The sequence below is a fragment of the Crocodylus siamensis genome, chromosome 1 (assembly GCF_052110815.1).
Source record: "Crocodylus siamensis isolate JL-2025a chromosome 1, ASM5211081v1, whole genome shotgun sequence".
In the NCBI taxonomy this organism is placed as follows: domain Eukaryota; kingdom Metazoa; phylum Chordata; order Crocodylia; family Crocodylidae; genus Crocodylus; species Crocodylus siamensis.
This window is the reverse complement of record NC_143395.1, coordinates 164,969,516-164,984,028: the sequence shown is the minus strand read 5'-3', so window position 1 is coordinate 164,984,028 and position 14,513 is coordinate 164,969,516. Positions and strand designations below refer to the sequence as shown.

Below are 14,513 nucleotides of genomic sequence, written 5' to 3'. Positions count from 1 at the left end.
ATATTGAATGCATTTTGACCTCTTCACTCCCACAGCTGAGCTGTGCCTTTCGTTTCCATTTCCAATGATTTCTGTTTCTTCACCTGCCTTACGTATCTGACAAAAATTGCCAGTCGCAGCCCCTAACTTCACCCAGAATCCCTTTGTTGCCCCCCCCTCTCAGCCTGTCACATATGATTAGTGTGGCCCAGCTCTCCATGAGCTGGAGCTGAACCAAGGTGCCCTGCACCTCATCTACATATACATTGTTGGAGAATCTCAGGAGTCATGACAAGAACTCCCAGTTCCAGTCATGAGTAGGGGACTAATTAGTACATGGAAACTTTGTGGGGGAGGATCTGGAGTACACACACTTACTGAGCAGTGCTGACTGAGGTCACCATGGCCTGAAATGCTGTTGATTCTGTTGGGGCCCAGCCCAATGAAATTACCATATAATTATATGGGAAACTGTGAGCTTTTTGGCTATGGACTAATGGGATTATGCATAGTTTATACTATATTTAAGTAAATATAAAACTGCTGCTTAAAAGTGTGTTTATGGAATTTAGGAGCTAAATATGCATTGCTTTGAAATCTGTACCCCAAACCCTCTGATGCAATTGTGGTAGATTACAGAACAAAGACTTGTCAGCTCATAAATTAAAGGAATCCTGTGAGACTGCTCATCTTTGTCCCTGCAAGTATGATACTGATCAATTCCTGCACCTGTCAATTCATTCTGAGACAACTGTATAATCATTCCTCTTTCCATAAACCTGATAAGATGTAAATCATCTCATTTTGCAAGAGCAACAAACAAAATAGTTAATTTCTCTTATTACATCACAAATGAGAAAAGGAGTATGTTAGAGCAGTTTTACTATTATCTTGCCAATCTATCATCTTCAGAAGGTAGGAAAATTTTTAAAACAAATGACATGTTTTTTTACAGTCAGACAGGTTTTAGTAAGTGCTTTAGTAAGTGCTATATGACTTAAAAATGAAAAATATATATGGAATAGATCTTTACTCACCATCAATGAGTTCTTCCTTTAATTTTGTTAATTCTTTTCTCATTTCATCTAAAATGTCCTATGGATCAGAAGATACATAATTCTAGTGCATTTCTCAAGATTAGCCTTTCAGCTAAAGGAAATCCAAAATGATTCTAATCTTTGCTCATTTTGCAACAACTTTGAAAAAGGTATTTCATCCTGTGTCTATATCATCAAAAGTCAGCAAGACCTAATAAAATGCCAGTAAAAAAAAAAAGCAGAAAATTTTAAAACCTCCTGCCTAAGTCATTGTATATATGATTTCTGTAATGCTTATCACCTGAATAAGGAAATAGTCCAATTGCAAAGATTTACTGCACAGATTTCATGCATGTGCTCCCTACAATAAGGGGTGTCGTTTTCTCAAAACTATCAGGCACAGCCAGAAATAAGACTTACCCTGTAAACAAGGTAAAAAAAAGAAAATGAACAAAAAAAAAAACCTAAAACAATTAAATCAGCAAGGGTCTAATTATTCTCAGTTACACATGTAAAATACAACTAGAATTTGGGCACTAACCAAAATTATTCAAGTTAAAGTTCTTATACATTTACCCTTTTCTCTTCCTATTTCTCATTTCTGATTTGATATTGTAGATTATATTTCATGAATGCATTTAAAAGCAGAGTGGGAAGAAGTACTGACTGTTCCTACAGGGATGTACTTTTAATCTTGGCATGCTCAGTAATCAATGGGAACAACAAACTGACATCCAAAAGATTGCAACTATTTACTTGCATACCACATGCACTCTTCCCCCAGATAATCAGTCCTGCAAGACTAGGGTGTGTGCCTTAAGTGGGGAAGCTGATTTTTCTTCACTGGAATAGAAGTAGGGAGAAAAAGAAGCATGTGGACACTCTGCTAAAATGGCTGTGTCCCTGGAGCAACAAGTAGCTGAGACAGAGCCCAATGTTAACCCTCTCATAGCTGATGGTGAGACAGTAGCTTTTGGGTGAAGAGTCACTGAGCCTGAGGGCAAGGGAGCTGCTGCATGAAGTCTGTAGCATCTTGTTGATGCTTGTGTTGTGGAAGCAATGCTTTCTTACAGGAACTTAATGTATTTTCTCATATATAATACACCCCTGAATATAACAGACTATTTTTGAGGGCCCTAAGAAGGAAAAAATATCTTATCTTGGAGTATGGGTAAGTACCTGAGATCAGGGACTGTGCGCCAAGACCCAATCCAGCATGCCACCACTGGGGCTACATGGTGGATTTGCTAATGGACTACCCCTGTGTGCCAGCCCAATTCAGCACACCGGACCATGTGAGCTGGCGGGTAGAGTCCCTGCAGGGACCACAGATTTGCAGCGGGGGGGAGCGTTCATTGCCACAGCTCCCAAGCCTCCCTCCCTCCTTGCTGCCAAATCTCTGGATCCCTGGTGAAGATGCATACATCCTTACATACAATACACACCCATATTTCCCCCAGCTTGTTTTAGAGGTAAACACATGTGTTTTATGCAAGAAAATATGGTATAAAGAACTCTGTATAGTAGAAGTAACACTTTTACTACTCTTACAAGGGCCTGGGGACTAGCCTTACTGATCTTCTGCCACACCAGGAAGTCTGTTGCCTCTCCTGGGGTACTACACTTCCTGGACACTTTTCCAGGATGACTTGCTGGAAGACAGTTGGCCATGACTTTGGCAATATTGTTTTCTTTCTCTATATTCTGCCTTCCAAAAAACAAGGTAATGTTTTACTTGGGTGCATTTAGTATGCAAGTAAATACAATATTATCACATCATCTGCAGTTATCATTAAAATGATAGATATTGTTGTAGCTGAAAAAATGTTATTCAAAGGAACTGTGCACTTACTTATTATTCAAAGGAACTGTTACTTACTATTGTGGTTCAAGTAACAAGTCTCATAACAGATTTCAGTGTGCATCCCCATTCTAGGCAACTAGATAGCACGGCTGTGCAAAGCTTCGGCCCCCGATTCAATTCAGCAGAGATTCGGTGGCCAAATCTCTGAATCCGAATCGAATCAGAGGACCCTTGAATCTTTCCGAATTGAATCAGAACCCTCTGAATTGATCTGGAGAGATTCGGAAAGATTCAGCAATTTGGATATAGACACAGCTTTAAATGTTTTTACTACATACCTCTAGGTAGCAGGCAGTTCATGAATGCTGTGATGCTGGGGCACTTCCCAATGCGCTCAGCAGCAGACTAAGAAGTGGACCAGAAGTATTTCCAGTCCACTTCCAAGTCTACAGGGGAGAATGCAAGGCTCCCCCTTTTCCCCCCAGCAACTGGTGCCTCCTGGGTCTGGGGTTCCCCGCCCCCCCCCATGGTTGATTGCCAAGCCAGGGGGATACGGGGGTAGCCTCTATGCTCCCCGACGGACCCGGAAGTACTTCTGGTCCACTTCCATGTTTGCCGTTGATTCAGCTGAATCGAATCAGGGACAGTGATCTGAATCAATCAATTAAACTGCTGTTCCTGATACAAGCCAAATCTGAATCCAAATTAAATAGGGCCCGATTCGCACACCCCTACTAGCTAGCAGCATTCTCTCTGTATAGTGGAACTAAGGAGTGGCTGCTATGTCAGTGGAACAGGCTTGAGTACTGCTCTCCTAAATTTGGTATTTAATCTAGTAGCCAATCCAGTGCCTACTGCTTGATAAACATGAGAAACTGCTCCATGCAGGAGCTTGGCATATTTCAGACAGGCACATTTTAGAAAGGGCTTTGTTGAAGTAAGCCAGAAACCATCAGTAGAAGAGGTATAACTAGCTATCTAATAACTAAATGAAATATTATGTCAGTCATTTTTATAGTCTCTGTGATAAAATGGCTTGGACAGCCAACATGGCCAACTGTAATCAAATAAATAAATATTAGAACAATGTAAAAGATTTGACGTTCTCTGCAAGTACTGCAGAGCCTCGAAGTGAGTAATTCCTTCTTCCTTTATGTGGAATATGGTCTGGGAAGAACACATGCAACTCAATTGATTGGTTTAAGAGGAAGTAACAAACCAATCTGGGAATAAATATTACATGAGATCCCAGTATCACCTGTTTTTAATGGAAAAAATACATATGAAGATTCCCACCATGACAGCCTAAAGCTCTCTCACACTCCTGGCTGCTTCAAGGCCACAAAACTGTTCTGAGGGTGAGATGGTAGATGAAGGACTCCAAGAAAGGCTCAAAAGGGCCTCCATTAGAATTATGATATCCTATGCCAGGGGTTTTCAACCTCTTTTAACCTTCTGGTGGGTACTCCATCTGGACGTAAGGGGGAGGTGGGGCTGACAGCCAGCTAGAGAGCAGGGGACCCTGACAGATGCGGAACTGATGGCACAGGGAGCTTGCACACGTCAACCGCTGCCATATATACACACACCGTGTTGCCTCCAGGCACTGCTTTCCCGTGCCCAAGTATCCCTGCATCTGTGTGCCACTGGCTTTACATGCAGCTGGCCATCAGCACCCCCTCCCCCTAAGCAGCAACACAGAGTAACGGATGGATGGTGGCGGCAGCCTCACCCCACCATACTGCCACTTCCCAAGTACCCCTGTTCCTCTGCGCTGCTGCCGCATACCCCCCGGGGCCTTCCCAAGTACCCCCAGGTGTACGCATACCCCCGTTTGACAACCCCTGTTCTATGCTGAAGCAAGTTTTATAATCAAGTTTGGGAGAAACTTGTATACTATCAGATGAGAAAAGTCAGTGACTATCAGTTGATAATATACCAGCTACTTGCAAGAGGGATTTGATTCAGCTGAAGAAAGGTACAGAGATTTTAACTATAACCAAGTCAAGCATCTTCAAATCTGGGCATACATCAGGATTTAGACTGTGTTGGAAACCCCATGTTGAGACTCTGCTAAGAACTTATTCTGCCAACTGGAAAAGAAACTGTCCTGCTCTGCAGCAGGATTTCTTGAACGTAAGATAAACTGTCCGTTCCACTCAGGACAGTTACTGAAACACAGAAACTGGGTGGAATATTCGGCCCTGGTTCAACAGGTAACATGCCTGAGTGGTGACCAAAGATATCTGTAAAACTGGTCAGCCAAAACCACTTGGGCAAAGAAGGAGCTACTAAGATGTCTGTGGCCTGGTCTCACAATAATTAAACTTGGCATTAGTACAATTGATGGGAAAGATTAAAACCAGGACTTACCCCCCTGCAGAAGGAAGGTAGCCAGCAATGATTCCTGGTTCGTGCCACCATCATACGACAACCAAAATGGATAAGATAGCTCTGGACAATAACCTCCAGAACTTAATTATTGGCTGTAACCTCTGTCCATGCCAGATGGTGGGGGGAAAGGACTTATAATAATCAGCTCTGTCTTGATTTTGACTTTGTTTACCACCCTTTCAAACTTGTTTCAAAGGAAGCATGGTGAATGATAGAATAAGAACAAACAAGCATTTCCTGATTTATCATGATTATTTTTGGGATGAGTATTCCCAGATGTTAACTGTGGAAAAAGGAGACATTCTTTGTCTTCACAAGTGCTGTTTCAGAAGTGCTTACAGTTTAGTGCTGGAGTGGAGATCCCTAGAGAAGTAGCCTTCAAATTCCTGAGGAAATGAAGCGACTCAACCATCTTGCTCTTGAAAAACTGTGTTCCTCTGGTGGGTAATGTCTCTATATATAGTTTCTTGGACAGTCTCCTTAGAATACCAGATTCCTATGACCAGGAGGCATAACATGTTTGTTGTAGGCATAGACCTACTAGCTACATCAGACTTCACTGATGTTTTTAGTACTGCTTTCACTGCCATCTAGCTGTCTGATGGTGTTGCTCAGCTCTGCTCCAAAACCATAACAAGCTAAAACTGAAAAGGAGGAGTTATTATTTCCCACATCAACAAACTACTTTATGAACTAGGCCTGGCACTTTATAATATGAAGTTGGAAGGAGGGCAGATCAATATACTTTCTGACTAAAAAGGGCTAATTTATCTGGCAACCTTACCTTTGGTGTACCCAGTTTTGAACTGCAGATTCTACAAGAAACCCTGCTGACGTTTTCTAAAGACTTCAGGTGCCAAAGTTTTCTAGGCCCAATACATCTTCATTAATTTGGAGGGCAATTCTTAATGACAGAAAGGATATAAGAACATTCAGTAGCTTGTGCATGTTCCTCTAGGATTCCTTTCTAACATGACAGGAGATTCCCTACTAGATGCAAAATTGAACTGAAGATGGTTAAGAGGAATTTATCTCTAGGAAGGTGGTACCATTTAAGACATTCCTGTTGCCAAGGCTACCAGTACTAGAATTTGGCTGGGTTCTGAGGCAAGAGAAGATAACAGTTTCTCTAAGGTGTATCTAAGCACCAAAATAAGTTAATTTATCAATGCTGGTACAAATATAGATACCTCTGTTAGTACTGGCACTACAGCCTCTCTTTTTTTAATCCATCCCTTGCTGCTCGTTAGACCTCAGTGTCAATGAGTTTGGAAGGTTCATCTTCAGGGAAATTCTTCTTGTAGGATTATCATGCTGGACAATGAACTGTGCTTAGAGTCATTCAGCATTTCATTAAGAAGATTAAGTGGATGCTCAGTTTTTATCCTGGAGTCAGTTATGGTGGTGCTGGAATCAATGTAGATCCTGGCACTGGTAGTGATAGGACTGTCTTCTCCATTGAACCCACGTGCATGGTGCCAGGTTACTATGGTACTTGCTATGGTTTGACTCTCCAATTCTGTTCAATCTTCTCAAAGACCAGAAGACTTCCACAGACTGATATCACAGATTTAATTCAAAGCTCGCATCTCTATTTTCAGATGAGGAATTAAAAGAATGGCAGATTGAAGACTTGTCACAAATGTAACAAGGCAAGCAAGAGATGTGCCCATCAATTAAGGGCAGAATACCACAGCATGATGGACAGGGCTTAAAACTTCTTGGTTTCAAGCCTGGCATGATGATGGGTGGCACAAAACCTCCCTCTCCATTGCTGCTCTACAGGGAAATAGCTCTGTCCTATTGCTCTTTGTAATACCAATCAAGAAATTAAAAGGGATGTTTTCATCATACTCATTCCAAATGTCTTTGTTTTAAATTCCAGAAAGAATAGCAGATTGGACATGTGCCAGGTTTCACCAAACTGATACACAGGTGATAAGAAGAAGCTGAAGGACAGTCACAGTTGTTCTGCCTTTTATGTTCTCACACAGGAACATAGGCAGGATTGGGTACATGTTTAGCTCCAAACATTACTACTTAGAAAAAGAGGCACAGTTCACACTCATTTGGTGTAGACACATTAGTAATAGGATCCACAATGACATATTTTAAACATAATAATGTTCATTATCTGTTAAATGCATCTCGAGACTATACTGCTGGATTACTATATGTGTCATTATATAATTACAACTAGTAGCAAATAATTAAACAATTTTGAAAAATTATAACTATTAATGGAGATAATGCAAGGTTAATATCTTATGTTTAGTTAAGAGCTGCTGTTAAGATCTTCAGAGGTGCTCTTATTACCTATTCTGGAAAGGTTCCTATGGAATTGTATTATATACCTGTTTCAATCTGTCATAATCTAGCCCTTCTGACTGAACTCCATTGGCACTGGGTTGCCCGGATGGTGTAGATTTTGGTCTGTAGAACAAAAAAAGATGACAATGTATTACAGGTCTCCAATTACCATACTGTATAGAGACGTATTATAAAGCAGACATTTCCACAAAAACTACTCACTTGTTTTGTTAAGAGTAACAGCATATCAAACTTTAAAGAATAGAGATGAAAATAGGATTTGTTCAAAGATGCAGTCAGACCCACAAACATTAAAGTTGTATATATAGAAAGGAAACCAACAATAAAGGGCATTTTCTCAGCCTGCAACTACCAAGTATTGTATTAATATATAATGAATTGTTAGTTCAATACATTTACAATTCAACAAGTAAAGCTATTTTTACCTTTGATTTTTCCTTTCTACAACTCATGGAAAAGTGTTGCCTCTGAGCTTAGCTTGAAGTCCTTCATGTGTTTCTTTTTTGTTTTTTGGTTTGTTTTTTTAAGGAAACTGGTCATTAAAATGTACTGTCACAGTGATTTTCCCCTGACTGAGGATGGCTCTACACTCATCTTGCAATACACAGTATGTGAGATAGCCTTTAAAGAGGCTGTTAAGGATTAATCTACATGCTTGCAAGACCATACCAAAGGATTGCAAGATGTACCACTCATGCCAGTTTGGCAGTTCTAACTCTTCTACCTGTTTCAGAGGAAAGCATTATGTTAAGACAGGCCTGCAGATGACTCTCTCACATTGACATTTTTCCTGCATGCATTTATTTTCAAAAAGTCTTTAGTACATAGCTTGCTTAGAGCAAGGGTCAGCCCATGGACTGGATCGAGCTCGCAGAGCCAAAAGACTTCATTATTGTGGGGCTTTGCTTGTGCCAGTACCAGGGCTGGGCAACAACAAACTGTGCTGGGGCTGGGCAGCTACATCTATACCACAACTATGGAGCAAGGAGAAGTGGCATCCAGGGTCAATGCACTAGTCCACCTTGGACATGAGTGGGTTCTTCTGTCCTGCATCTCTGAAAAGCCAAAGGCTGCTGGCTTAAGAGTTTGTCAGTAAGTTCTCCACATTTACTTGATTTGTCCTCTTCCATTCAAACACTGCCTGTCAGCTAAGCACAAGACTAGTTGCATCTGTTATGCTGCTAGGGTAACCCTGGCCATCTGGAGGGTACCTTGGAGTTAGGGTGAGGAAGGGACAGGGGGAAAGGAGACAATGGTAATAAAAGGGGAACAGGTAAATGTTTTGGATGAAGCCAAAACTCCTCATTACTTTTTCATTAACTTCCACTGGTGTCCCAGGCATTTTTGAAGCTTGATAGCAATTCCCAACTAGTAGCATGCTTGATACTTCAAGCCTTACAGGCCCTAGAATAATCCGGCTAACAGGCCATGGTTCATGTAGAATAGTCACTCCAGGAAGCTCCAGAGATCAGCCTTGGGAGGTAAGACTTGAACAAGTATCTCCTACCCTCTTCTATCCTGGTTGCTACCAGGAGTCTTTTCCAATGCCTCATTTGTCTTTTGAATGTCAAAACTATAGTCACCTAATAAGAAATTCCAGATTTCCATGCAAGTTTACCCTGTGCTGCTGTTAACAGTTTATGTATTCACATGCAGTGATTACTTTTAAAATCCTGCCTTCTAAAACATAGTACCTTCTCCACTAACCCTGGTTAGGCTTCAAATATATGCACGCACACATGTGCACACACACACACACCACCAATTTCAAAATTTCATCTCCTTATATTAGAATTAATCTGGCATATTACTTTAAAGAGCCTTCCTACCTGGCTAGAAGACAGCAGGCTCTGTACCTCTGTCATGCTGTGAGAGGTAGGTAGCGCTGTTAACCTGAAGGGAGGCCGACTGCAGGGAACATCTGCACCTTATAAACTAACTAAATCAGAGGTATATGGCGCAAGCTTCCTTGAGCCTGTGCTCACTTCACCACATGCTGTGAGATCAGTGCATAAAATGGAGTGAGTGATTTGAATACAAAAGATAGGAAGGAAAGGAGGTGAGAGTGATGCAGTACTGAGATTTTCTGACCCCTTTTGCCCCTATGGATTATTTGAATAAGATACACCAGGTAACGGAATAAGAATCTATAATCCCTGTTTAGACCACACTGAACACAGTCCAGTCTCTGGATTTCTTTTCTTTGCAATGTCCTGTTCAAGTTAGTTTTGAAAGTTTTGCTGTTTTAAGAACAGCTACTCTGAGGTCAGCAATGGAACGTCCAGGGAGTTTGTTCAATGTAGACAGCAGACAGGCACCGTAAACAGCTGAAGGTGCGTATGGTATTGGCAGAATTATAGGTGAATGAACCTTGCATGTTATAATCCCTAGGAGGCACATATGGGCTTGTTGCAAGGTTTTGTGCCCTTGTAAGAATGAGAGATATGCAGCCTGTTGCTTGAGAGATGCTATTTGGAGGTTGCGGGGAAATCTGTAAGCCAAGACTAGGGTTGTCCCCCATGGCTAATTTGAAATGGCTGTCGTTTCAGGAAGGGTTGGAGGTCATTAATGATGTGTCCAAGGTATGTAAGCTAGGGGCTGTAGATGAAAGCCAGAGGGATTTTGTTTCCCTTCTTCCAGGGTTGATATTGTAGCAGGCTGGAGCAAGGTCTGAATCTAGCTTCATTAATTTTGGCAAGTACAGTTTGGGAATTGTATTATAATTGTAGGAAACCCTGCTTCAGATCCTTAAATTGTACATCCCAGTCCAGAGCTCTGCTGTAAGATGACAGATCTGGTGCTGTGCTTAAGATGAAAACTGGTGGCGTGAAGATAGCATGGTGACTGGTTTCTAATACAATGTAGTAGCAACACCGCCGCTGCAAACCTTCACCATGGTACCCACAAAATGAATTTGCTGGGTAGATTTTTTATGGAGTGCCCTCCAAGAATGTTTACTCAGGACTGCTGGAGTCTTGTCTGGTCTCTGAGAGTACCCCTTGAAGATGGTCCAGGCTTGGCTTCTAGGGCAAGGGGAGAGCCTGAGCTCCTTCCCAACTCTGAGACCCTGGACTTTCAGTCTCTCAGCCTTCCCTGGCTCTCAGTGGCGCCGACGGCAGGAGTGATTATCCAGTTCCGTGCCTGAGAGAAAGACTTCACCTCTTTTTGGAATGACCCAGAACAATGTACGGTTCCCTAGCAGCACAGCAGACTGTCTCTTCAGGACAGGCATTTACTGGAGAAAAAGCCATACGTGTAGGATTCTCTGCCCCTTCATCCCTCCATCCTCAATCTAACCTGCACAACCATGAATATCCTGAGAGATTCTCCACTTGCTTCAGTCACCTGACTTTTCAACAGGACCTGCCAGGATGCTTGCTTCCAGCCTGCTCTCCCATTGTCATCTCTCCCTCTCTCCTCTGGACACCTCTTGTATGTCGGACATCTCCCCTTTGTTGATACGTCAAAGCCAATCGAAGCTTCAGCTGTTCAAAATGGATGCTAAGGTCCACTTGTTCTCATTCTGCACATAGCCAGCCCAAACACTTAACTCTCATTCTCTGTGCACATGTTAATGAGGTCAACTAAGTCATACAATATAACGTGAACATAGTTAACACAAAACTATCACAATATAACCTGTATTCCATTACAGGAGTACTCCAGAATTAGTTTGATGGAAGGGTGGAAGTTGTTAAAATCCTGTTGAAATTTCTCCTTAAGGTTTGTTCCCATGTGTCCACATGATGATACTGTTGATGTACCTTAGATATATCAGGGGAATGAGAGGGCAGAGCTTTTCTGACTCCTTTGTCCCTAGGGAGTTTATTGCTTGTTTGCCTCTTTCAGCACTGCCCCCCCACTTTCCCCTCCTGTCTTTCATATTCAAATCACTTTTTCCATTTTATACACTGCCCTGTACATGTCCTTTCACAACATCTGATGAAGTGAGCTCACGCTCATGAAAGCTTATGCTATATATCTCTGATTCAGTTAGTCTTTAAGGCAGGGGTGGGCAAAATGCGGCCCACAGGGTAGATCCGGCTCACCAGACCATTCTATCCAGCCCGCAGGGCCCCTAAAAATTTAGAAAAGTAGTATTTATCTGCCCCCAGCCGACTGTCATAAAGCCCTCAATGGCTTGCCAAAACTCAGTAAGTGGCCCTCCACCCGAAATAATTGCCTGTCCCTGCTTTAAAGTATTAAAAAACTCCATGCTGTGCTACATTTAGTAGCAAAGGTAAGAACCATTGTTTCTCTTATTTTTGTCATCCTAAGGAATGGCCTACATTTACTTTAGTCGAGGATGTCTGAGCCACAGACTAGGAAGGTCCAACAACATAGTTTGATTTCTTCCATGGGACAGGATATATCTCAGTTCACCTATCAGGTCCATCTGTTCAAAGTCAGAACATTTGGGTGGCATTAAAAACTGATTTATAAATAGAAGAAAGTATACCTTACATCTTCCTCCTCTGAATGCCCAGTTTTCCTCCTTTTGCCTTTGCATTTACTTTCTATTTAAGCAACCCTAAACAAGCTGTATTTGCCCTCAAAAAAAGATGCGAAACATTATGGTAAGTTTTTCTGGGATATGGACTATCTATCGCACAACATTTGCCCAGTATCTAGGACAGCACGCTTTATGTTCTATTTACCTTTAGGTACTACAATAAATTGACAGAAAAGCGACTAAAAAAAACCATCTAACCGAAGGGGGCGGAAATTAAAATATCACCTACTGAGGTGGAATGGGCTGCATATTCATTCTTCATGGAACATTTGATATTATAGAAGCTATTCAAAACTTACGTATTCTTAGGCAAAACTTGGATTTTCCCTGTAATATCTTATACACAACAGTATGCTGAAAGGTTAAAAACATCCGGAACAGATGGTTGAGATGTTTGTTTATTTGCTTTATTTGAATACTCATTCCTACCCAAAATACAAATTCATGAGAGGAGATACGTTAAACAGTCATAAACTACTACAAGATCATTTCAGGCTGGACATAAGGAAGAATTTCTTTACTGTCTGAGCCCCCAAGGTCTGGAACAGCCTACCACCAGAGGTGGTTCAAGCACCTACACTGAACACCTTCAAGAGCAAACTGGATGCTTATCTTGCTGGGATCCTATGACCCCAGCTGACTCTTCCTGCCCTTTGGGCAGGGAGCTGGACTCAATGATCTCTGAGGTCCCTTCCAGCCCTGATGTCTATGAAATCTATAAACCAAAATACTAGAATTTCTTCACCTTTTCTCAAAAGCAAAACCCTCGAAGCAGACTGTGGCAGCCAAATTTTATTAGTTTTGTTTGGCTGCTAATTTAAAAGTGAAATCTCTCAAACTATTTGAAGCTGACCACATTAAAATTAAAAATGGACTATACATTTAAAAACAATGGGAGCCAATGAAATGCTAGAAAAATAAGAGAAGTTAAGTAACTATACAACAGCTGAAAAATATAGTTTATCTTGGACCCATAAAAAGCTACATAGTACATGTTACTGCTATGACAAGCCAATTATAAGTTTTTTGTAATCTTTAGATATTGAGCTCTACTATGGCATGAGAGAATCCTTTCAAACTTAGAAAATTAACTTGCCAACAATTGTTGCTTTATCATACATCTGACAATGCTGAAAGAGCATGCAGAATCTGGCAGCAGAATGCGTGTCTTGGAAAGCTAGAAACTAATACAAGTATTTTTATTTTTAAAAGGGGAATTTTCCATACAATAAGAATTGTATACACTCCCTCTCTACCCATATGCCACGTACTTCACTTTCAATGCATATTGAAAGCATTTCCACTGCTTTCACATACAGTGCCTTGTTTTATGACTAACACCACTCCCTGGAAAGAGCCAGTGCAATTTTTCCAGTCAGAGACCGATAACATGCTTCCCAACTACTGATGAATAAAGACAGGAACATACATTAATGGAAAAACGTAGCTCTGACAAAATAAAAACTTCCCAGTCCTTTTGGTTTAGAACTGTAAGAAACACCAACATTATATTAATATCGCATTATTTTTGCTCCCCTAGCCAAATTCTGTCACCTCCCACCAACATTGTAGTTATTTGCCTGAGAACTGTAGGAGGAAAATTCTCAATGTGAAGAGTGCATTCTTTCATGGATGTCTTGGTCCATTACAGGAAAGGTTGTTCATCCAACAAAATCTAGGATGGGGCAGACAAAATCCAGCCTGTGGGCCAGATAAAGTGTGCAGCAAACTCCATTTCCCAGCAGCCCCAGCCCACTTAACTGCAGCCTGTTTCCATGGAGACCCCAGGAGCAGCAGGACCATGAGTGCAGGGCCATGGTTTCCATGGAGACTGGCCCAAGCAGCACTGGCAGGGCGTGCAGCTGGGAGCTCCTCCAAGGCTAGGGTTGAAATCTGCAGCACTGACAGCACAGGCTGGAGCCAGGGCAGAACTGCAGTTTGTTGTCCACACACCCCAGGCAGGGGCATACAGGCAGCGGATCATGGCTCTGTCTCAGCTCTGGGCCACACTGTTACCACTGCAAGATCACGGCCCTGGCTGGAGCAACTCCCCACCCGGCCATGCTTCCTGCTAGCACTGCTGAGGCAGTCTCCATGGAAACCTGGCCCCGAGCCATCACAGCCCTGCCACTCTTGGGGTCTCCATGGAAATCAGCTGCAACTACACAGGCAAGGGTTACTGGGAAATGGAGTCCGGCTGCTGGCTGGGTCCGCTATTTTGTACACCCCTGATCTAGGAACTCTAATTTCCTTCCAAGTCTGATAATTTTTTGTTAAATTTCAAACAACTTAACAGTTTCCCTTTAACTATTTGATTCTCTCATTTTCCACACTTACAAGGATAAACAGGCTATGAGAAACTGCTACAAGAAACTACCAATCACTGAAAATGTAGCCAAAAAGACAACCCAACCTTTGTGCCCTGAGGCCATTACTGGTTCATTACCTACTAGCT

General features: G+C 41.9%; 1 protein-coding gene across 9 annotated transcripts in view; it reads right to left on the bottom strand.

Annotated features, from left to right (window-relative positions):
* Nucleotides 1–14,513, bottom strand: part of ENAH (ENAH actin regulator) — a 199,504-nt gene that overhangs the window by 3,839 nt on the left and 181,152 nt on the right. For all 9 annotated transcript variants that reach the window (XM_090047874.1, XM_090047902.1, XM_090047938.1 and 6 more), the window contains 2 exons: nt 7,569–7,647; nt 1,017–1,074 (listed from right to left, as the gene is read on the bottom strand). In XM_090047874.1, the coding sequence (XP_089904000.1) occupies nt 1,017–1,074; nt 7,569–7,647 (137 nt within the window). The remainder of the gene's footprint in view (nt 1–1,016; nt 1,075–7,568; nt 7,648–14,513) is intronic.